This window comes from Chaetodon auriga, chromosome 1 (genome assembly GCF_051107435.1).
Source record: "Chaetodon auriga isolate fChaAug3 chromosome 1, fChaAug3.hap1, whole genome shotgun sequence".
Classification (NCBI taxonomy): domain Eukaryota; kingdom Metazoa; phylum Chordata; class Actinopteri; order Chaetodontiformes; family Chaetodontidae; genus Chaetodon; species Chaetodon auriga.
In genome coordinates this window covers 7,904,009-7,927,618 of record NC_135074.1, presented here as the reverse complement: position 1 = coordinate 7,927,618, position 23,610 = coordinate 7,904,009, and the positions used below count along the sequence as shown (strand labels likewise).

The window sequence follows — 23,610 nt, the reverse complement described above, 5'->3', positions numbered from 1 at the left end:
CCCTGTCATGACTAGGACGACCCATCATGCATTGGATCCAAAATGATATATGCTTCAATATTCTGAGAAATTCAAGAAGAAAGCTTAAATATATTTCCAACTATAGTTATGTTGACAAAGTCAGATATTTCATTTAGGAAATGATTCGTAAAAATAGCTTATTCTTAGGTTTGATACATCCCTCTGTGTATATTACTTGGTCGTGTAAAGTGCAGGTCAGATCTGAAGGTTCTGCTAACTTTAAAACCAAGATGGCCAAAGCTTGTCTGGAAAAACTGTTTATTTGTACAATGAAATGCATATACTGAACGACAGAACATCTTATGACACAAGATGACACATAAGAGGCGAGCATGACTTTCTGAGCATCATAAATATTGTCGTGTAAGTCAGTGTCCCTGCTCTATGTTTAGTCGTCACAGTTCGAGGAGAAATCTGTCGACCTTCATCCTATACGCTGGTTTCAGGTAGTGCTGCAGTTCACTTTTCTTCAGCCACAGAAAAGAGGCGTGTGGGGCCGTGGGAGGACCTCTGTCAGACAGAACGGCTTTGAAGAAGAACACCTTTGTTCCGACCGAGCTCTCCGTCCGAGCAGCTTTGGGCAGTTTGTACTTGTACACTCCGCAGGGGGCGTTGCTGAGGAAAGTCGCCTTGAAACCAGCTGCTACAGGAAGTGAACAGACTGTGAGTTAATTCAGCTGGAGACAAAGGGGGAGCTAAAGTGTGGACGTTCCTAAATTTAATGAAGTCGTACAATAGCATAATTAAGTGCGGTATTACTCTAATGCTCTGTTTCTCATTTTCTGCTGTGACAACAACACACTTTTCTCAATTAAGCTTTAATCTAATCTCATGTCATCTAAATAACATGCAGAGTGAGGCAGCAACATGGCCGTGTTAAACATCCAACTCCCACCGAGTCCAGCTGTATTAAAAATGGATTGACTCCTGCTCCTCTAAGACACCTTAAGAAAAAAACAAAAGCCTTCACCAACTGACACACGTTAAAGTCAAATGGAACGTCTTAATGGGGAGTGATTGATGGAGGTGGCACATTAATAGTTCATGAGCAGTATTGTGAAACAGTTTAACATACTCAGACACTGGCGTTTTATTTAAAGAGCTTAAAGGACCAGTGTGTAGGATTTAGTGGGATCCATTAGCAGAAATGGAATATAATTATTCATGCTGATGTTTCCATTAGTGTATAATCACCTGAAAGTAAGAAGACTTGTTCTTGTACTTTCATTACCTTAAAATGAGCTGGTGGGAAATGAGGGAGGCCAGTTTTACAGTTAATGGTAAATATCCAGGTTTTGTCAGCGGCGTCTCCAAACTCCCATTCTGGCCTTGGCTTACTGTTGCCATGAGCTGACACCAGTGGAGGTCTAAGTGGGTGTGACAACCGCGACCGGGTATGATCGGTTGAACGCTGTGTATTCACACGAATTGCTGTTTGGAGGTTTAAGGATGGTTTGACCCTCTTGTCGCAGTTAATATGGATGACTGTGCTGGAAGTACCACTCAGCTTATCTTAGATAAGATCACATTAAACTTAAATGATCCAGAGGATAAAACTGGGTCATTGCAGCAAAAGAGATTAGGATGTAGATACAGTAATAATGCAGCAAATGGAGTGTGTGACAATAATACAACCTGTAAAGTACTTGATATCTTGCTGTAAGCTATGGTTTTGAGGTTAATTGAAATATATTAAGAGCAATTTCCACACGCCCTCGTCACTCTTCATTATCCTGTTTGTTTCTTTGTTGTCTACACTGTGTTTACAGGTAATATTCTCCTAAAGAGATGCTAGAATTGACCATAAACTAAAGACAAGGCAGTAAAAAACAGTAGTGACTCTTGTTATTTTCTGATGTCAGGCTTTGCTATATTTTACAGTTTACATGCAAAGCTATGAACTTCAGAGTAACATGATTACTGATTGCAGGATGTTTGATTTTCAGAAGTAGGAAAATACTTCTATATTTAGGGAGAACTGACATATATATCAGATATATATCAGGAGAACTGTAGGTGACTCATGCCAATATCAATACCTCTGGGATAAAAGCATGGATTACTGTGCTTTATAGTAGAGATAATGTTGGCAACTATAGCACATGTAGTTAAAAAACAGCATACAGACCTCCCTGACAGGTGAAACAGTTTGCTCTGTATTACTGAATACACTGACCACTGTGTTTCATGATGGCAGCCTGGCTCTTGTGATGTAAACTGCACATCGGTTTGCTGGTATGTCTATGCAAACTTGAGGTTTTATTAAAGGCCCTATATGTAGGATTAGAAAACTTAAAACCTCCTCTTGGAGGCTCCTAGTGGTCGTATAAAAAAAGGCACCGTCGCAGGAGGCATTGAAGATGATAGTATAATCACACAGTGTAAAAACACTGCACACAGGGACTTCTGACATCAGCCAGTGTTTTTGATAGACTTCAAACTAAGTGAATTAAGAAGCTGCATTAAACATTAAAAGAACTGGACAAAAAAAAACGGTTTCAGTGGAGTTTTCGTGCCTCGTGACTCAACATAACTCAAGGTAAAACATCTGAATGCTAATGCTGAGGTATAAAAATGGTGAAAGATTGAATGTCAGCACAAACTATCAGCAGCTTCATTTGCACACAACCAGTATCAACCTTTAAAAACTCATGTTTGTGTTACCTGGCAGGGAAGCGAGGGCTCTCTCGGCCGTCTGCCGCAGCGTTTCTCCTTCCTGCCACTGAGTCTGAGGCAGCAGCCACAGCTTCTCGCCGCTGACCTGCTGTTCGGCCAGAAGAAGCAGCGAGTCGTCCAGGCAGCGTTCCAGTGAGGTCAGGTCCTTATCAACATCAGCTAAACAACAGAAAGGACCGTCAGCCCCTTCACAACAGCTCTGTCTCTCTGTGGCTGTCAAGCAAAATCTACACAAACTTTGGAAATGTCACAGGGAATAAAATGCAAATTGGGAGTGCTGGAGCGAATGGATTTTCTGAATGTCAGAAAAACATTAGAATCCTGCACTTCAAAGTAATGCAAGTCTCTTTCCTCCCTGGTAATTTACTTTGAACCCAGACGTACAAGACACCTTCAGATGATCCAATTTTCTTTTCCATTCTGTTTTACTTGATTGATGATTGAAGCAAGACAAAAGGCTGAATGCTCTATTTCATCAGGTGCATTTGTGATATTTACCCATATTTTCATACAGTGTATATTCTGCTTTACTTGTTCACCCCACAGGCCACACATTTTGTCCATTTCCCATGCTGACCTCTGACCCTCGGCGCTGGCTGGAAGCTCTTCAGGTTCTGCTCCCAGGAGTCTTCCAGGTCCTGAGCCAAAACGATCTCCTGGTCCCTGTGGCCGTCCTCTTCGTCTGAGTCATAGTCGTGTGCCTGCTTACGATGCATTCTCTCAGCGTCCTCCAGCAGCCGCAGCTCGTGGTCTGACAGCAAGCTTTTCTCCAGCTCCATCTGAAATGGTGTCAGAGCAGGTCTGCATCTCAAACCTCTGTTTACCGCCCTGATTTGGAAATTGTTGGTGGGTGTCATCGATGATGGTGATGAAACAATGTGACGGCGATCTACCTCAAATCCCTCTGCAGCTTAACAACATTCTACAGCCTATGTCATAATATGTGAAATATGCTGCATAAAATGTGAAGAAGAAGCACAACAAAATAAGAGAAAGCATATCATAAACATTTAAAAAGTACTTGTGTATATGTATGTGTGTATATATACATATATATACATATATATATATATATCACAATGAACTGTTGAAAACAGATTTTTTTTGTCAGTCATTTGGGCAATAATTATAGTAATATTTTAATTCAGATATGAATCTGATAAAAATCATCAAATAGTAATGAATTACTGCCCAGGCTTAACTCATGTTGTATATCAAATAAACAAATAACATGACGTGCAACACTTCCCTGGAGAGTGAAAGAAATGAGACATTTCCATATTGATTATTGCACAAATTATTTCAAAATATGACTTGATTATATAATCTGATTATAATCATAAATAATAAAAAGGGTAAACACCATTTCATATTTTAGTAGGCTTTAGTGATAAACTACATGCAGATGCCAAGTATTAAAAAGAAATCAGGTGTCACAGTGGATTCTGTGACCCATTAGAACTGGTTTGGAATTATATTTATCACTAAAGGATTTTATTATGGACAAATATATGTTGAAAATTGTTGACAAAATTGGTGCCTCATAGTGTGGTTTACAAATATTGTTAGCTGTTCACTGTTAAGCATAAACTGAGGACACGTATTGGCTGATGGTGGCCAGTGGTGTTCAGGTCTGTTCTAGAGGACGTCATCTGTCAACCCATCAGTCTTTAGCGTCACATAACGTGACGGGACACATATTTCACAGAGTAACACGAGCCTCAACATAGGGAATGTGGGCTGGTTTGCCTTAAAATGGTCCTCTGTTGTACGGCAAAGACAACAAACTGTTTTGCTGCTCTCTACATGACTGTTTACGCATCTTAAATGGTTATCAAACTCACCTGCTGCATCATCTGTCTGAACTCCTGCTCTATCGGGCTGCACTCCATGGAAATGGCCGGAAGCCTTCGCAGACACACCGCTGCCATCAAAGTCCACGGAGAACTCGCTGTTCCCGTAACACTTTTGGTCTGCAAAGTCGCATGACAAACAGAAGTGCTGGAAAACGGACGGAACCCCGTGGTCCCGACCGCTGTTCTGCTAAAACAAGACAAAAACTGTAAGAGAGACCGACTCGCCATCCTTGTACAGGGCGCAGCCATCTTCTTCTGCTACATTCAATGTATATCAAAAAAATTGAGACGATGCACCTACTTATGACATGAAAGCTTTCAAACACGTTTTTCCTTAGGTCATAATAGAATGCAAGATAAAAACAATATTAATGTCCAATGTGAAGTGTTCTCTTTTTGTTTCTCTAAAGAATGAGTCAGACTGATAGTTGCTTGAAGGCTTCACGCAAGTGTTCACCACCTTCCGTTTATTTTTACGAGGGTTTACGAAGTACCTGAAGGCAGCATGTTTCTACTTCTACCCACAATTCTGTGCTGAAAAGCGAACGGTCTATTCAGGCGTAACTGCGGGGGGATTATATTAATACACTTTATAAATATTTTTTCTATATGTCGTTGTACGCACAACAGAAATATATTTAGATATTACTTACAATGATATATATGGAATCAATTCAATAATCTATGTGAAAGTCATATTTGTAATGGTAATAATAATGCTTTTTTGACCCTCCATCCCTCAAAAAATAAAGTTAGCATTGGTCTGGTCTGGATTTGCAGCTCTCTCAATGTCACGCTAGTAGTGTGTCAAATAGTTAACTTGACAGCGAAATTGTTTTTAAACCTATTAAATATGTATAAATTAAATTGTGTATTAGTTAGTTCTGTGAGCAATCTGTGCCGACAGCTGTCTGCATCCCTAAATGCAACTGGAAGCTCTCTGTAAGTGTTTTATGTGTATGTTTTACTAGCATCCTTGTTAGCTAACGGCTAGTTCTGATAGTCACTTTACTGCATGTTGTGTTATGTTATACGTAATTTCCAGATGACAGTGGCGGTGATCATAGCAGAGCATAGCTTTTAGCTAAGAGATCCTGGTTTATGACGATGGTGTTGATAAATTTTGATGCGCATAGATGTGGAAGCAGAGGGTTGCAGCGAACATTGTGTACCAGTGCCGTCAGACCTCAGGGGACCGCAGCATTCCGCTATGGGAAAAGCTCCGGAGACTTCAGGTCAGACCACGCCACACAACACCTGAACGTGTACATGAAGGATTCTGGATTAGTGCTAGTCTTTTCCATTTAACTTATATGTTTACTCACCAAATAGAAACTCAACTCACCGCAGTATAATAATGTTGATGAGATATTTACTCTACTTTTAACCCCTCAGCCTTTTCTCTCCGCTGTGTGGCGAGGACAGTTCGCTGTCATGGGGTGGAAGGAAGTTTGAGGAGTTACCAATCGCTCACATTAAAGCCACATACAACAAGTAAGTGGGAACTGTTAGTAGAGCTACACAGTGAATACTCATGTGTTGTCCTGACTCTGAGATGGAAAATGCATTTAGCAGTATTGAAACCTCTTTCCAACAAGGTTTAAATTTGTGAAAGTATCAATAATAGATTCGAGAAACTCACTGAGCTAATTTTGTTCTTCAAACCATTTAGGTTTGGTTAAATCAGTGCTCTTAAATGGGAACAGTGGGAAAAATGTGGAGTGCAAATAGAACTGAACAGGCTGTTTTTACAGTCAGACGTATCGACCTGTCAGACACCGTCAGCTGCTTCCTGATGGTCTGAATCACGACGGTTTGTACCTTTGTGCCACAGAAAAGCCTAATTAGACAATGCAGGGAAAAGCTTTTTGTGATGTTGTTAAAGATCTTGTCAAAGACTCGTATATAAGAGAGATGCTCCATATGTGAAATGATTCCAACAACTCTACCTCAGTGTTGTGCTTTTTCAAGACACACATGAATCCTGCTGTTGGAGAGCAGACAGTAGCTCCAATCTGTCACTTCAAGTAGGAACAGATGTAAGTAATAAAAGAGAAAATAGATGATGAGGTTGCTATTGATGATCCAGTGGAGTCTAGTGGGAGTCTAAGTGATTTGTAGGACTCCTGATCCAGAAGACGCTGGTGAATGAAAGCAACTACAGAACATCTTGCTGACATTTCCTTTAGCTGTGCTACAGACTGTATTAGCTGCTAAGGTGATACAGTGAAACCACTCATGGGGAGCATATAACTTGTCATCAGTGTAACAGTGTGTGAAATACATATATTTTGACCATTCAAAAAAAATGAACATGCCCATCAGTTGTGAGTCAGTGACCCAGGAAATTGTCCTGTCCTGTACCAGCACACACATCCAGCTGACAGACAGCACAGGACAGTCAATGGTCAGGACGTCCTGCGGGACAGAAGGCTTCAGGAATGTCAAGAAGTCGACGCCGGTCGCTGCTCAGACGGCGGGCATCTCTGCTGCCGCGGTAAGTTCCCACTTGTTACATGTCATCACTTACTGTGCTGCTCAGCAACACTGGAACACTGATTTCCAGGCCTCCCTGTTATCCAAGCAGGACGGGCATTTGTTTGATAGAAACGAATATTAGTGAAGGCCACATCCGGCTCTTACACTCTGTGGAACAACATGTAATTTATGAATATGAAATGTTTGTTGTAGCTAAGCTGCCCCCTCTAAGGACTGTGACAGAGTGCAGCAGTTGGTGTTAAGTGCTCATTTAGACGTTATATTAGCCTGATTTATGAAGACTGCTGGCTAACAGGGTTAAGGTCAAACTGATCTGCAGTAAACACGCTGGAGAAATTAAGTGTTTTATCATCGTGCTACTGTGGTCTTTTATCACACGGGCAGATATGTGAGATTATTCTGACCTCTGATCTGTTGTTTTTAGACATTGTAGAGCAGAAAATGAAAATATGGTAACCACATTTAGGAGCTGTTTTATCTTTTGTTTTGCGAGTGACTGGAAGCCCAGATGGAAAATGGGAAAAAAACAAACAAAGTGATGCTGGTCAGCCATCATGGCAACTTATTATATTGTACAGACAACTAAAATAATCAGTAACTCCAGTTCTACTTCACGAGGCTCAAGGTGTCTGTGACTAGAGACCAAAACCAAAAGATATTCAGTTTGCTGTTACGCGCATTATTTAAAACTGATGTCTTAATAGAGTTCATAAAGTGCATCAGAGTTAACTGACAAAGTGTTGAGTATTGTTGACAATTTACGGTTTGAATGACATTGATTCAGAGTGTCGCTGTTTTGACCTTTGACCTCTGGATCGTTCATCCCTCCTCACGCTGAAACATATGTAGCTGTTGTGAAGAAAGTCGGCTGCACACGTAGACATCAGTCTTGTGTCGTGTGTCTCTTTGTCTGCACAGAAAGCCAAAACAAAGGGAATCACGTTTGTGCGTGTTGTGGTCAAAGGTCTTGGTCCTGGACGTCTGGTGAGTACAAGCAGAAAATATATTCCTGTTGGGCATTATTGACAGTCTGTCAGTAGCCTCCCAGAAAGTCTTAAAACATACAAAATTTTATTTTTCAGTCATTAGAAATCTTGCATGTCGTTGCTGCTACAAGTACATTCTTTTCAGAACTGATTAATCTGTTGATTATCTTTTCATTTTGTCTATAAAATGTTGGAAAATAGAGAAAATTCCAGCTTGTTTTGTCCGACCAATAGTCCAAAACCCAGAAGTGCTCTTTTAACAGCAAAGTAAAACAGATTAAAGCAGCAAGTCATCACATTTGAAAACCTGGGACAAGCAAATCTGCTCTGCTTAAGATATCCATATCAAAAACTGACAGCATGCACTTTTTTCATGGTTATTTCATCAGCAAAGGTGGCCTCATATTTCAGTTACAGTCCAGTGAATGAAGGTTTGCAGTGTATTAAGGAGCACATCCAGATCATAGCATGAGGCTGAAATGTGTTTTGTGTCCTGCACTGCTGACCCAGTTCTGTATTGATGTAACAGTGGGAGTGCGACTCAAATAAAGCTGCTGCTGCATGAAGAAAAAAGAACGCATGTCCGTCTTTTTATGATGAGGATCATTTAAGGCTGTAAGAGACAGACATATTGATCTGCTCCTATCAGATTTGTTAATCGAGGAATATATTTTTCTGTCACGCAGTCTGCAATCAAAGGCCTGACGATGGGAGGCCTGAAGGTTGTATCCATCACTGACAACACCCCCGTGCCACACAATGGATGCCGCCCACGCAAGGCCAGAAGGATGTGACCTCCACGAAGCAGAATGCAGAGCAACAGGAGGAAGCTGCTGTGTTGTCATATGCTAATTAAGTGTGTGTGGGGGGGGGGTTGTATAACTTTCCTGACTCTGAACTGACCTTACGTAATTCATTTGTGGAAATAATTACAGATGGTGTTATTAATGAGCGGAAAACAGGTGTCTCAGTCCTCTGCTGCAACTGTAGACACAAGAATAAATCTGGAGTCTCATTGCAGCCACTCTGATGTTCATTATTAGGCTGATGTTTGCAGAAACAGGCTGATGTGTGGGAAGAGAGGCAGAACACGGTTTCACAGCTTCAGCGCCGTACACACTTCTACTGGGACTCTGCTGGTAGCCATGGAGACTGAACCTTTGGATTTGGCCATGTTAGAGCCTTAAAACATCACACATCCTGTTGAACAAATGAAGCAAATTCAGCCTTCTTGTATGAACAGAGTTCTTCCTTATATTTTATTTGAAGTGCATCAGACAGCCAAACATCTGTTTAACATGATATAAATACACAGGTGTAAAGCTCTGAAGAAAAAGCTGGCATTTACAGATCAGTCAGGTACAGGTGGAGTTCAAATGGAAACATGATGCGAGAGACAAACATGCACCAAACGTTGATCCAGTGTGGAGCGTCACCATGTTTGACATCTAGTGATCGTCACAACAACTTTACACAATTCTAATGATGTTCAGGTCTGACCATTAGCTGTTTTTTTGCCTCTAACTTCTCTGATGATGTACATTATGTTTGATATTCAGTGACCTTTTTTAACTATAGAAAGCATGTGACCATGGTAGTAGGAAGCAGGCTGGCCTTGTTTAGTGCAAATACTCGGGGCTTTCCCTTCAGTTGCTCACTCACAGCAGTGAAGTCGGACAGTTGAAAACAGCTGAAGTGACCCACATGGTCGAGTGACGAGTGTCAACAGGGCCTGTGTGTTTCAGTCACAGAGGCCAGGGGTGTCCTCACAGCTACATTAATTGTTATTAATGGAGCCTTTATTATATATATATATAAAAAAAAAAAAGATATGAGAAAGCTGAACAGCAGATTATGAATGATAAAATGTGTTTTTGTATAATGAAGCCCCAGAAGTTAATTGCACAAAGCCAAAGCAGAGCACCACAGTGCTGGAAGGTCAGGTCACAGCACCGAGGCTGAACGACACAGACTCAGAGTGATTCACATGCAAACGCTTCATTAAATATCAGAGCCTTTTTACAAACAACACACAAACTAGCCCTTTATAAGCAACGTCTGACTCCCTGCTACAGCATTGTTTTTTTCTTTTTTTTCAATAAAGTTTTATTGTCGCACTTTTGAGACGGGCTCCTGCTGACGGAGTGTAACTGTACGTCATTTGAAGTGGAAAGAACGTGATGGAAAACTAATCAAAAGCAAGTCAGATGAAAACAAGCATGAAGATTTGCCGAGGCTTTTCATTTTTCTGTTTTGTGTGCAACTGTAAACACAATTTTCTCCCCTTTCAGAGGTAAAAAAAAAAGGGCTTCAGTAAACTGAGCAAATACTTTTAAAGGACCAATTTCAGAATATCAATTAGAGGTCTGGACAAGGAGTTACGCTGTAAATAAGCATTCTGTTACTCAGCAGATCAGAATTCTCAGTCTGTCTATTCAAGGGTCTGTCAATCACTGCGGGCTCCTGCAGCGAGCTCCCCGCCGTGTCTGTCCTTTCCTTTACATTCCAGCATGTTCCTCCTCAAGCACACTTAATCACTCATTACACTTCTAAATGAAATAAGATTGTAAAGCAATCTGCATCCACGTATGACAACTGTGACTGCAGTCAACATTCAAGAAAATCATCTGAAAATGAAAATATGAGGAGAAGCCCCTCAGGATCTGCACTCAGGAGTGATATAATGGCCGTAACATCACAGATAGCTATTCTAGAGCTGCAACGATCAGTCATTCGAATGAATGGATTTGCTGCTCTTCTTTGTCATTTACAGCAGTAAATGAAGAGAGGGGTTTGGGCTGTCGGTTGGACAAAAGAAGCAATCTGAAGATGTCACTTTGGACATTTTTCAAAATGTCTTAGACTAAACGATTCCTCTAATTTGCTCTGCACCTACAATCCTAACCCATAATCTTGTTGTAATTTCGTGTACACCTCACAGTCTGTAAGGCATTCAGTGTGTGTGACAGCTGTGATTTTAGCATCATTTAGCCAGTCAAGCTAACTTAAGGTTCCCTCCACAGTACTCACACACAAAGGAAACACTCAAGTGTCAAATGTTTGCCCAGTACGACGTGACTGGCTGGATGAATTCAACTGTTATCTGAACATTGTTCTTCACAGCAGCTCCAGGCCTCTCCCTGACTTTACACTTGTGAAGGCAGCGAGAGATGAAAGGACCAAATTACTTTAAAGATGTATACAAATGTACATGTAGCAAAACATCAAGCTGGCATTTACATGAAGGGAATAACTCTGGAAGGACAACTGGAAGAATGAAACGACTCCCCAAAACTCAAATCATACGACTGACTGACGAGAAAATGTGCAGGACTGAAAATAGAGATTTTATAGACACTAGCTACAGAAAAACACATGGCTTTATTACAAATCGCAGTGAAGAAACAGCGTAACTCTGGATCAGACAAAAATCTAATCACCAATCTACGATATAGTGGACTCTTACAACTGTGGTCACAGCTTTCCCATTCTGCCTTCCTTCATCTATGGGCCAGCTGACATGAGCCACACGTTCAGCGACACATCAGCAAAGCAAAACTTGAGCATCAAAAGAGCAATGCTGCTTCAAAATGACCATAGAACATAAATAACAGGCTGGATTATTTTACCAAGGATACATTACAAGCTCGACACGCAGCAGAATGACACCAGGAGCGCTGAAAGTTGGTAGATGAAGACATTAATGAGGGACAGAGGTCCTTTTGTTTGACTCTGAAGGTTTTAGGAGAGTCTGGGAGGCCTTTTTAACACGACTGGACGAGGAGTGAATGTGCAGCACAAAGGACAACATTTTACTAATGAAGGCTTCCCAATTCTTTTCCATGGCTTGTCCAGCCATGCTCCCTGACGGGGAAGGATATCTAATGATAGGATATCCCTTCATTGTTAATGATAATGCTGTGGGGATGAGAGTGAGCAGTACCTCGATTAGGCCACATCGCATCACTCGACTGACTGTAGACATTTGCTCAACAGCACTGAATGTCTTTTCTTTCAGACTCTTCCAGACTGTGCAGCCCTGCAATGTTACACTGACAGGAACGCTACCGGAGAAGATTGTCGGTCAAGATCCCTTCTGGATGGGTTAAAGTGAACAAAGTGAAAGAGTCCTCAACACATATTGTTGATGTTGCCTTGACAAAGGCACTTAACCGCAGGCTGTCGCAGTAAACCAGCCTCTGAGACTGTGTGGACTGTGTTTGAGCGAGGGCTGAAGAAGAACTGCACAATTTGATGACACAGCTGCCCTGTATTTAATACAGTTGGAGCTTTTGGTGCCTCTTAAATATTGCACTTTGAAAGAGGGAGATGCAACGTGGAAGTCAAATATTAGAGGGACAAGGAGTGATTGTGCATCCAGCCCTCAGGTTAGGTGCTAGAAAAGGGGCCGTAGGTTGGCACTGAGAGGTAAGTGCTGGAGTGGATTTGGTGAACTGAAGGAGTGTCAACTGAGGCAAGCGCCTTCCACTGCTCTGCATCACTTCCCCTGGAGGTTGCTGAGCTCCATGTCTTCCTTGCGGCGTTTTTGCTGGGTGAAGAGGGAGCTGAAGGGGTAGAGTTTGGCTTTGGCTGGGTAGCGCTGGCCAGCAATGTCCACCTCATAGTCCCCACGGTTGATGAAGTCTGGGGTGATGGGTGTGGGGAGCCCCTCTGGGCTTGGCGGTGGAGACACAAAGCCAAGGCAGACGTGGCGCTCCAGAGTGTAGCTGTAGGCGCTGCTGGTGGTCGTCCCAGCTAACTGACCGTTACAGTAGATGGGCTCGCCCCACCATGGCCACAGGTCCAGCTCTGTGTCGTGATCCTCTAGAACCAGCATGACGAACCGCCGAGACACGCCATCCTGACGCTGCTGCAGCAAGGCCTCGCGACCAAGGAAGTCTGTGTCCTGATGGAGGCGCAGAGAAGCCAGGAGAACGTGGCAGAAAATAGAAGAAACAGGAAAAAGGGAAGAGGAATGTGGGGAATGAAAAAAGGGCAGACAAAAGAGAGATAAAGGACAGAGCAGCATTAGATGTGATGGGATGTGGCTCTGTTGGGAGCAGCAGGAAACAATTTTTCATTTCATACATTTCTTCAATAAACTTCACAATAAAGGCATCGATTCTGCTGATGACTTCTCATCTGAAAGCAATCTGCGAAACCAATTTTACACTGTGAGGTGAACTCATCAATGCCGTACTGATGTTATTACTGTGTGCAGCCGACAGCACACCTGATGCTCCGCTGTTTTTAAAATATGAGGCCGATGGTGTACAGTGCCACCTGTTGTGCCTGCAGGTGCAGCTTGGTGATCAGCAAAAACTATAACAGATGTTTAAAGCTTCAGCAAAGCAGATGTCATTCTACCTTTCAGTATTCTCTCATCTTCCAACTGCTTAGAAGCAAAAAAAATAAAAACCTAAAGCAAGAGCCTCAAAAAAGCTTGATGTAAACCTCCTCACTGAAGTGAGCTTGATAACAGCAAGGAGTTGCTGTTTCGTAACCAAAAACCAGAAATCAGAATCCACACTGATGTCACAGTTTGATGTGGGTACACAGCTGAACTTTCAACACACCTTGTCAAACTTAACCCTGAACTCTCGTCCACACTCCAGCGGGGTGGTGAAGGTGTCGAGGTCCTGACCCCAGAAGGCAAAGAATTTCTCTATGCGCAGGCTGCGCAGCGCGTAGTACCCTGCATTACGAATCCCGTACTTCTGACCGACTGACATCACCTCGTTGTACACGTGCAGAGCGTACTGTGGAGAGCAGAGGGGAACGCTGAAGTTACACTTCATCAACAGAATGCAGCACGTCCTAAAAGCTGACTTTACCCACCACCCTGTGGGATGGTGACATGGTGCATGTTTTTTGTATGTGTGCAGGTGTGAACCCACCTCTATGGGTATGTAGAGCATGAAACCGGGTTCCCCAGTGTGAGTCATACTCATCACTCTGATCCCATTGGCATAGCCGACACTCATTTCCTGTATACACACATACATGCATGGTCAGTGTGTGGATAACAATCAGGTATAAACAGTTACTTGTGCAACACTTCAACTACTTCAACCACAGATACAAAAACTACAGTACAGCTTCTGCTGCTACTACTTGAGCTACTTGAATAATTAATAATATCACTCCTCCTTCTGCTATCACCACTATCATTATTATTATTATTATTACTCTATTAATATTATTGAAACTGGCCTTTGTTTCCTACCTTACAGAACATGGAGGGGAAGTGGTCAGGTGTCATGGAAACATATGACAGCTCTGCCAAAACGTCCATTGCACGAGGTCCAATCAGGTTTAAAGCTGTGGGTGAAGGACCAGAGTTATGAACACTTGATCTTCTGATACATACTGTACAATGCCATGTGTAAGTTTTGGGATGGAGACAGAGACAGATGGTGTATTATCTTGCACAGAAAAATCGGAATGAAGGCAAAGTGTTACTCACACTTTAAAGCGGTATGTTAATTACATTTACAAATCCAAATTATATTTTAGACAGTGATTAACCATCCTCTTGGTCCCCATAGTATCTGATATTGCTAACACAAAACCCAAAATGAGGCCACTTAAATAACTGGGTTAAGAGAGGAGAGTGGACGAGGGATACCACTGGTTTGCTTTCACCCTTTAATACTGTGTGGGCACTAGATGGCGACATCACTGCAGGACCTTAGCAACAGTGCATGGCACTTACCAGTGTACTTCCAGCTGACATCCTCTAGGTGGAGGTGTGGGTCATTGGGCATGTATTTCTTAATCCAGGACCAACAGTGGACCTGCTGGTCTGTTGGAGAGATGATGAAGAAGCTGGAGAGGGAACATGTGGGTTCTTTTAAATGCTCACGGTCAACTGCATGTCGTTTTACCGTCAATGCGTCACAAACCTGTTCTTGCTGAGTCGGACCACGCTGCAGTCGTTCTCATAGCCTCCCCTCTCATTCAGCATGCCGGTGTGGACGATATGTCCGACAGGAACATCCAGGTCGTTTGCACACAGATGCTGCAGCAGGTCCAAGGCCTGGTCCTTGGTAGACTGGGACATCAGGACAGACCAGAGGTGGCCTCACTTTAACACCATGGATGCATTATTCATTGGCTCATTGATTCAGAAAGAAAAGACAGAATGAATAACTGCCGCGTCAGTGGCTCCACCTTAACAAAGAATTGCATAATGTGCCATTTCACAAACACTTTTCCATGTTCTGGCACAGATAAATGTGGAACTGGTGGAAAACACATGCTGACTCACTGGGTGTGACCAGACGAGAAATTTATGTTTGGAAGCCTGAACTCACAGAGCGCAGCGCAGCAGTAGTTTTCTCATCAGCTGCTTAAACCTCGTAAGTTGTCTATTGTGCATCACGACTTACAGTCAGTTCAAACTTGGTGAAGGAGGACATGTCGATGACACAGACGGCCTCTTTGCAGCATTTCACTTCTGCGCCAACAATGTCAAACCAGTCGGGCTTGTAGAAGGTTTTACTCTGGTCCAGAGACAGAAGATCTACACACACACAACCATGCAGAGATAATATACCATGTGTGTATATTATAGGTTATAGGCTGAAACTTATAATGCCCTACTTTCTGCTAAGAAAACTCAACCCAAAAATTAAACTGCTATTTAAATCCCTTCAAACCTGTGCAAAATTTTATAGAGAAAACTTGCAACAATCCAACCTCAGAAAAATGCAACACAACTGTGAAATGACCTGCTGCTGTCTTTAGTTCCAGCATACTCTCAGTTCATCACAGGAAACAGCATTATTAACCTAATGTAAGGTTTCATAAAAGTCATTCTCAGTCGCCTGACATGAACACCATCAGGTCTACAGGATCGCACTGACCCCGGCCCTGAAAACCCTGTTCTTCATCAGGTTTGAAAAGTCATTTGAATTCTTACTGAAGATAAACATAAAGACAATGCAGTGTGTTGCTGGGGAGTAATCTATACCTTTCCCTGGAGGAACAAAGTATTTGGGCCTTTCAAAACCATGTTTCTCCATCCATCGAGCTCCCTGGGTGTCCAGGCGATCGTACAGAGGGCTGGTCCGCAGCTGACGCCCGGTCTGGAAGTCCCACCGAGGAACCTTTAGTTCAAATAGCAGAGCTGGAAGCAAACACACACAGACACAAACACATTGGAGGGAAAAAATCTAAATTAATATAAATATAAATAAATTTGTAACTAATCAGCTGTTAATTGTGGTGGTGGTGCTGCTTGTCTTCAGAGAACAGCTCAATTATACGGTGTATAATTTTTTTATTACCTTCACCAAAGAGATCAGTTCTATGTCTCTAATGGAGGAGATGAGGACAAAATCTGCAATCCTCTCTCATGCAAAATGAATTGCAGTTCAATACAAACTGTGTTGAGGTTTATGTAGTGTGAGGTGGTTAAACCATGTGAGTAATTTCTCAAGTTATAGTATTTGAATTACAAAGTTCCTAAGACATGTTTTTTTAGCTGAGGTGCACAAGAAATAAAGTAGAACAAACAGGAGGATTTTATCATTTGTCCGCTCGTTTTGTCTGACCAGGATTACTAAATCCTTATAAAATAACACTTTATCTTATCTTCGGCTGAACTTAAACATGCATTTTTGGTATGGACAAGAGGAACAATTACAGAGACCAATAAATGCACAGGATTGTTTCAAGATGTTTTAAGATGCACCAAACATAGAAACTGTAACAAAAGTTCCCTACTTACGCACAACTTCCATTACTCTGTGTCTCAGGAAGGTTCGGCTGCTCTGCAGGTTACCAAAGCGTTTGATGTCCAGTGGCCAGACGTTGGCAGTGGGGTAGCCATAGGTCATCCACTCTGCCAGGTACCTGGACACCAAATGCCACAACATGCCATGTGTGCTTCATTGTAAGGCAATCGAAACATATTCTACTCATATACTACTACGCTGATGACAGAAATGAATAAACTGTGGATGAATTATTCAATGTCTCAAAGATACTTATACAAATACACTTAAACATATGCTTACTTGCCGGCTCCTCCAGCGAAGGCCAGGCCAGAGGAGTTCATCCCTGCCAGCACATAGTAGCCAGAGACACCCGGCGTCTCCCCCATCAGACAGCGCATATCAGGGGTGAACGACTCCGGACAGTTGACCAGCTGATGGATCTCAGCTGACTCAAGAGCTGGCATTCTCCTCAGCAAGGCACTCAGCATTGGCTCTGGAGGTAGAAGAAGCCACAATCTCTATTAAGAATTCTCTCAAAAAGGTGCCAGGCCCACATCAATATACTGTATTCTCAAATCAGACATCAAATTTCATATAATCAGCATGAACAGACTACAACACAATCAGATCAACTATTCACACTCTCAGTATTTGTCCATATTTAAAGCATCATTTACAAGAAACCTCACTGCTTCCTGCCACCAAAACGGGGCGGCTACTTGTCCTCCTGCTCTTATATGCTGTTTTCCACTCATTACTGAACTTTCCATTCACACCCTCCAGCTCTATAATAACAGATCTTGACAGGAGGTGGCTGATGATATACTGCTGTCCAAACGACAACCTGTCACACTGCATAACGAGTCTCAGATTACTAGCATGAGGCCAAGGCTGAAAGACAGGTGTGTGTGTGTGTGTGTGTGTGTGTGTGTGTGTGTGTGTGTGTGTGTGTTTGAGAGAGAGAGGTATACTTTGAACTAAATTGTTTAAGGCTGAGGTCCAATTAACAGCATGAAAGAAACATATGAAAAGCTGGACCAGTGCACCTATCCTAAAAAGATGGTCTCCCAAGATACTCGAACTGACCATTCAATCATTGAAGGAAAAATATATAATAATAATAATATTTAAAAGATACTTATACTAACAAATGGAACACCATTACTTTAGCCTTGCCAAGAATCAAAAATGCAATGGAAAGAAATCTGGGTTCATCAGTACAGAAATGATATTGGGAGGTGTAAACAAGCTGTCAAAACTCACATGATGATTAGCAACAATGCAACTCTACTCCTAACAGGGCCAAAACATGCAAGTTTATGCAAAAACAGAGATGCTCAACCTTACTATAAAACCATGACCTGATCCTTCACAAAAAGTAGTCTGCCTGTTTCCAGGCCCACATAACGTGACACCTCCATTACACTCAGTTTATCCAACGTGCTGCCACGGTACAATCATCTAAAACACCTAAAAACACCCACGCTGTTTAACCACAGTGCTCTCTGGACTCTTTGGGATGAAACTGCAATTGTTTCAGTAAATTGCTTCACTCACAAAGTACAATTGAGACACCCGTCCATTATGCAAAACAATGCACACCTTCTGTCTGCGCTACATTACTGACAGTGACTGCAGTGACTAATGTGTCCACCTTATCTACAGCAAATTTGACTCTGTGCAACTGCTGAATGCAAGTTAAAAATGGTAAGTCTAGGCAGAGTATTGCAATTTCACTCAGAGCAGCTGACACCAAAACCTGTCATCAGACAATTGATCACAACTAGAGATCCTGCTCCATTACCAAAGTGGTCCCAGTCCTCCTGCATGTTCTGGATCTCCAGCTGGTTGCGACCCTCTGTGAAGATGGGTTTGGGGTTCTTCTCAAAGCCCCCTGACAGAAGGCCTCCCTGCCATGGCCGTGCATATATCCTGCCGTCCATATCGACCACCACTGGAGACAAGACACAGGCTCAGTTAGATCACCTCTTCTGGGCTTGACCGTAGCCAGCCTGTGACCTGGGGGTGATTTGTCTGGAGCAGCCAGTTCAGTACACGAAACACAGGAACATACAAACAAATAAATGACGAGCTAAAATGTTACATTGAATCTGTAACTAATACTTGAAATAAACTTAATAAAGACAATAAAAAGATAAAACATTCACTAACACTGATATCTCTTTGTTTCAGATGGGTGATTAAGATTTTAATGCCGTTCAGGCTGCTTTTGTCTTTCACTGTGATACCAGGAGATAAAAAGAAAAACTCAGGAGAGTCTCAATAAGAAGATAGAGAAAACAACAGATGAAAGACAGAGGAGGAATTTAGCTTGTGTTTGTTGCCCTCACTTCACAATACCAGCAGTCTTCACCTCAAAGGTGATCAGCAGCACCCAGATATTTCCATGATGTAACCATGTCCACACTCCGATTGTGTAAGATGCTTTCATTGGCTGCATCTCCATTGTAACTAAACCCATCAATCATTTTTGTCCAGGTTTGACAGTCCTGATGCTGTTTTCAGTGACTTATGTACCTGGCAATGATCAAAATGAAAGAGCATCCAGTCTCTTGGTCCCCTCTACAAAAGAAAGACTTGAATTCAATAAATAATGCACAACTTTCTCAACTCTCCCTCTCTCTCTCTCTCTCTCTCTCTCTCTCTGTGTCTCACACACACACACACACAGCCTGCAGAGTCACAAGAATCAAGGAAAGTTGGCGGGGAGATGCTTGTTGCAGTAATATACTGTGCAACTCTCTCAGCCAATCTGCCAAAATCTGTAGGTTTCTCTCTAATACAGAAATTATATTTAGCATCAGTAAAAGTGATTGGAATTTAAACTGTGCTTGCAGCAAGACAAAGGGAATTTTCTTGTGTGTTCAATTTGCGAGACCTGGAGTGTTAAGTGGAAGTGGCTCCTGGAGGGGTTTGGTGAGGAGGTAGAAGTGTTCACAGCCATGAAGAGGAACAGACACCTTCATCTCACTCGCCTGGCCCAGCTCATAAGCCCACTACAGCAAGAGAGAAGGAACAAATATATCACACACTCTGTTCTGAACACAGGTGTACCGACTGTGCCAACGGACCAAATAAGATTAGCTATTTAGTGTCAGGACACAAAATCAAAACTGGGGATGAATGGTCACCTCAGATACCCCTATTAGACTGACAACTGGCTCCACTAACATCATAAGACATCTAATTCCCTGTTGGAGACACTGCAACATATCCTGTGAGAGCACCCAATTTTGTTAGTGACACTGAGTTTAACTACTGTTTAATGTAGGTGAGGATCAGACCAAGATTTATGCTGAAACAACGCAGAAAAAAATCCCAGTCTGAGGATTACCTGTCCAGCACAGTTGACGAAATATTCACACTCAATGGAGCCACGGTCGGTCTCCACCGCCATCACTTGACCCTTCTCTACGAGAACCTGTTGAACACTGGTTCGCTCCAGGATCTGAACCCCTGGATAAGACGAAATGCCATTTAAGAGGGGGGGGGGATTAAAACAATGGTCAGAATTAAAGTACTGCTTCCAGTCAAGTCCAATCAAAGGCAAGTTGTGTGTTTGAGTCTCTTACCATGTCCAGCAGCAGCCACAGCCAGGGCGTGGTTAAGATCAGGCGGAGACACCACAGCATCTCCAGGCAGGTGGAGCGCTCCCACTAGGTCATGAATGTTAACAAGAGGGTGGAGTTTGGCCACCTCTTTAGGCTTAATGATGTTGCAGCTGATGCCCATTACCCTAAGAATTGAGTGAAAAGGTTAAAATGACAGCCTGATACTAAGACAGATATTTTAATTAGAAGGCTCTGTAAAACTAACCAAGTTCCACACCTCTGAATCATTTGAATATCTGAACAAATTAGAGATGTGGGAAGTGTAACATCAAGACCTCAATTAAATGAAGAACTTGTGGCTGGACTTAAACATTGGGGGATCACTCAAGGGCCTTGTGCAACTTGACAGAGTTTGAGCAGTTTTGCAAAGAAGTCTGAGGAAGGTTTCTGTGCCTCCTTGTGCAAAGCTGCCTCATCCACATAGATTCAAAGCAGCCAATGCTGCCACGGACATCTCTACTAAATACTGACATGAGGTTTTGGGGTCTTACTTCAGTCGGGATGCCAGGCGCTTCAGAGAGATGAAGCGATCCTGATTTTGGGCCAGACACAGAGATCCCGTCTTCACATATCCTAAAAACACAGAGACAAGCACACCAAACCACATATTATGTGACTCAGCAGTTCTCAAACCATGAACACAGAGTAAAGCAAAAATGATAATAACTCAAATCAAAGTCACTGTAGGGGAATTATCACTGTAGCTTCAGAAAAGGCCAAAACATACAGAGAGTGTTCTGATGATATCTTGGACTTCAACAGGAAGTAGCCAGTAGAGATGCCACATGTTTTGGCTGCTTTACTACACAAATTACTGCAATGGAATACAACGCTATGAGTAAACAGTGACTGTTTACTGCACATACTCTACAGCTCTTTCAGAAATAAAAGTACAAATTGTAGTAAAATACATACCAAATAGTTCAATAAAAATCAATGACAGGTGTTCATATTATGTAATCTGTTAGCAGTAAAAATTATAACATTATTCATATCGTAAACCCCTGTCTTTGTGAAAAGCAGCAGAATAAGTGAAATATGAGAGAAAGCTAAACATGTCAAAGTGTCTGACCTGTTTTGACCCCAGTCTCCTCCTCCAGCTGCTGGTAAAGACTTTTGGAGTAGTTCACCATTTGACACTCAATGGAAATAGGCTTTGCCACACTGATAATGCCAGCACACAGTCTGGTTGTTCCTGCGCCAAGTCTGCCAACAGCACAACAAGACGGGCAACACAGTATTACCAGAGCAATCTCCAATACACTTCTGTTTTTACTTGATCCTCTTCTGATTGCTAATGCAGAATTTGTCCTTATTCATTCCCCCACAGGGATGTCACAGGTCAAGGTTGGTGACTGAACACAAATTGCTGAGCTAAAGGGGATTCAGTGTCTTTCACAAGGCCAATATAGCAAGTCAACACTTCACAATATACCATCCAACCACCTCCAGAACTTCAAATTACCAGCAAAGGAAATGACATTTGTCTCACCTGCCCTGCTCCAGCAGCACGATATCAGTCCAGCCCAGTTTGGCGAGGTGGTAGGCTACTGATGTCCCCATGATTCCTCCTCCACAGATCACCACACGGGCTTCTTTGGGCAGTGGGAGCAGCTGGGAGTCTCCACTGACAGTCATACAGTGGGGGGAGGTCCAGAGGCCCCTGCAGGCCAGTCTGTACCCGGTCTGGGGAAGCAGCAGCCTCGGGAGCAGGACAGGGGACAGAGCCCTGGAGCTCCGCACACAGCTACACATAGCTGTGCTTTCTGCAACCACAAACAAACGCAGAGCCTCGTTTACTGCTCATGTATTCGAGAATTCAAGGTTATTATTAGTTAGGTTAAAATGTCAACACTGCACACTATCTAATTTCTATAAGGTCACACGAAGATACAGTTAATGCAGTCGTAGTTTGGAGAGTAAGTTACGAATGCTATTTATGAAGTTGCATTTAGCTCAACGAACACAGTTTGGTATTAAATGCAGCAATCAGCACTTTGCAACGAAGACGGGGCCTTGGAAGACAGCAAGGTTAACTTACAATAGTCCCTCAGCTATCGTAATTATACCACAGATAACTGGCTACATAATTGTGTTAGCTTGTTTTAAGCATCGCTGCATTTATCCCTTTAGCAGCACTGCTAGCTTCAGCTTACAGGACGTTAGTACCTTTGTTAACGATCTTGTAACTTAATCTTAGAGGTACAGAGCTGTAGCTGACCTGTATATTGGTTAAGTGTCGTAAAGTTTCTTTACATTTTGTGTTTTCTGAGCTGCTAGGGTTAACGTAAAGTTAGCGTTAGTGGCACTGGTAGCTAGCTTTCGTAGCTTAGCTATCGAAAAACAGCGAACTAATGTTGATTATTTATCCATATAACTAAACGTTAACCGTGTTGACTTTTTCCTCTCGCGCTTCCTTCATTGTTTATAACGACATAAAACTCACCGAATCAGCCAGGTCCAGACGTTGTGGTACTTAGAGGACAGAAGTGAACACCATTGAGTGATATGACAGAAAGTCTTGTTTGGGTACAGCAGCACTCACTATCAAGGTCAAACTGACTTCAATCACTGCTGCCACTTCCGGTCGAAACCTTCAAAATCATGTCCCTCTTACTGTGCAGCTTTTTGTTGTAATGTAGTAATCAGTCAACAAATTGTCAATTAGTGACCGTGTAATAAATCTACTGGCCGAGTTCAAATTAGAGTGACTTAACTATCCTGACTTGATTTCAATAAAGAATCAATAAAGAACTCTATCTTAACTTAAATAAGTTAAGGTCGCATATTTAGGGGGAAGTTGAAAATAATATATCATGCAGTCATCACTCTCCTGAAGCTGTAATAACATTACAAAGATAAGACATTAAAGTTAAAGAGAAGAAGTATAAAGGAATCCCACACACTGGTTGATATGCAGAGTCACATCAACATAGATTAAACTAACACAATTTTTTGTCGCCTGCAATTTATTTATTTGTTTATTGTGTTGAGGTGATAACAGTACAGTACAAATACAATACTTCCAAAGTAGAACTGGAATACTTCAAAACAACAGTGACAGTAGTAACACTGGGTTGGGTAGAGCATGCGGTATTTGTAGTATGTGCAGCTCAGCATAGATACATAGTGACCACTGAGGGGTGCCAGAAGTCAGCTGACGCTGGTGTTTGTGTCTGTACTGACTGCATCAAAGTGAGTTCTGCTGGAATCTACA

The 23,610-nt window shown here is 42.3% G+C and overlaps 3 protein-coding genes across 3 annotated transcripts; 1 reads left to right on the top strand and 2 right to left on the bottom strand.

The window, feature by feature from the left end:
* Positions 1-273: 273 nt before the first annotated feature.
* mrpl46 (mitochondrial ribosomal protein L46) lies at positions 274-4,804 on the bottom strand. Its single transcript, XM_076741730.1, has 4 exons — positions 4,542-4,804; positions 3,275-3,476; positions 2,686-2,856; positions 274-661 (listed from the first exon to the last, which is right to left on the bottom strand). The coding sequence occupies exons 1-4, from the start codon at positions 4,800-4,802 to the stop codon at positions 417-419; spliced, it is 879 nt and encodes a 292-aa protein (XP_076597845.1). The 5' UTR covers positions 4,803-4,804; the 3' UTR covers positions 274-416.
* A 520-nt stretch (positions 4,805-5,324) lies between these two features.
* Positions 5,325-9,292, top strand: mrps11 (mitochondrial ribosomal protein S11). The gene is made up of 6 exons (XM_076741619.1): positions 5,325-5,495; positions 5,690-5,788; positions 5,949-6,047; positions 6,921-7,050; positions 7,971-8,036; positions 8,725-9,292. The coding sequence occupies exons 1-6, from the start codon at positions 5,407-5,409 to the stop codon at positions 8,830-8,832; spliced, it is 591 nt and encodes a 196-aa protein (XP_076597734.1). The 5' UTR covers positions 5,325-5,406; the 3' UTR covers positions 8,833-9,292.
* Positions 9,293-10,146: 854 nt separating this feature from the next.
* Positions 10,147-22,939, bottom strand: pdpr (pyruvate dehydrogenase phosphatase regulatory subunit). Its single transcript, XM_076741500.1, has 18 exons — positions 22,840-22,939; positions 21,886-22,159; positions 21,466-21,599; positions 20,885-20,966; positions 20,355-20,518; positions 20,117-20,238; positions 19,661-19,778; positions 18,566-18,715; positions 17,062-17,254; positions 16,773-16,897; positions 16,014-16,169; positions 15,430-15,563; positions 14,944-15,092; positions 14,754-14,866; positions 14,265-14,359; positions 13,936-14,025; positions 13,615-13,797; positions 10,147-12,944 (listed from the first exon to the last, which is right to left on the bottom strand). Exons 2-18 carry the CDS (start codon positions 22,146-22,148, stop codon positions 12,537-12,539), a joined length of 2,679 nt encoding a protein of 892 aa, XP_076597615.1. The 5' UTR covers positions 22,149-22,159; positions 22,840-22,939; the 3' UTR covers positions 10,147-12,536.
* Between the last annotated feature and the right edge of the window lie 671 nt (positions 22,940-23,610).

What these genes read in the sequence shown, in the direction of transcription:
- mrpl46 (XM_076741730.1), bottom strand. Translation starts at nt 4,802, where the DNA reads ATGGCTGCGCCCTGTACAAGGATGGCGAGTCGGTCTCTCTTACAGTTT. An exon ending in TCAGACAGATGATGCAGCAG is followed by an intron (nt 3,477 to 4,541) that starts GTGAGTTTGATA and finishes ACACCATTTCAG; the next exon opens with ATGGAGCTGGAGAAAAGCTT. An exon ending in AGCCCTCGCTTCCCTGCCAG is followed by an intron (nt 662 to 2,685) that starts GTAACACAAACA and finishes TTCCTGTAGCAG; the next exon opens with CTGGTTTCAAGGCGACTTTC.
- pdpr (XM_076741500.1), bottom strand. Translation starts at nt 22,148, where the DNA reads ATGTGTAGCTGTGTGCGGAGCTCCAGGGCTCTGTCCCCTGTCCTGCTC. An exon ending in GTCCGACTCAGCAAGAACAG is followed by an intron (nt 14,867 to 14,943) that starts GTTTGTGACGCA and finishes TTCCCTCTCCAG; the next exon opens with CTTCTTCATCATCTCTCCAA. An exon ending in TGCTCTACATACCCATAGAG is followed by an intron (nt 13,798 to 13,935) that starts GTGGGTTCACAC and finishes TGCTCTCCACAG; the next exon opens with TACGCTCTGCACGTGTACAA.
- mrps11 (XM_076741619.1), top strand. Translation starts at nt 5,407, where the DNA reads ATGTATAAATTAAATTGTGTATTAGTTAGTTCTGTGAGCAATCTGTGC. An exon ending in AAAAGCTCCGGAGACTTCAG is followed by an intron (nt 5,789 to 5,948) that starts GTCAGACCACGC and finishes TTAACCCCTCAG; the next exon opens with CCTTTTCTCTCCGCTGTGTG. An exon ending in ATTAAAGCCACATACAACAA is followed by an intron (nt 6,048 to 6,920) that starts GTAAGTGGGAAC and finishes GTCCTGTACCAG; the next exon opens with CACACACATCCAGCTGACAG.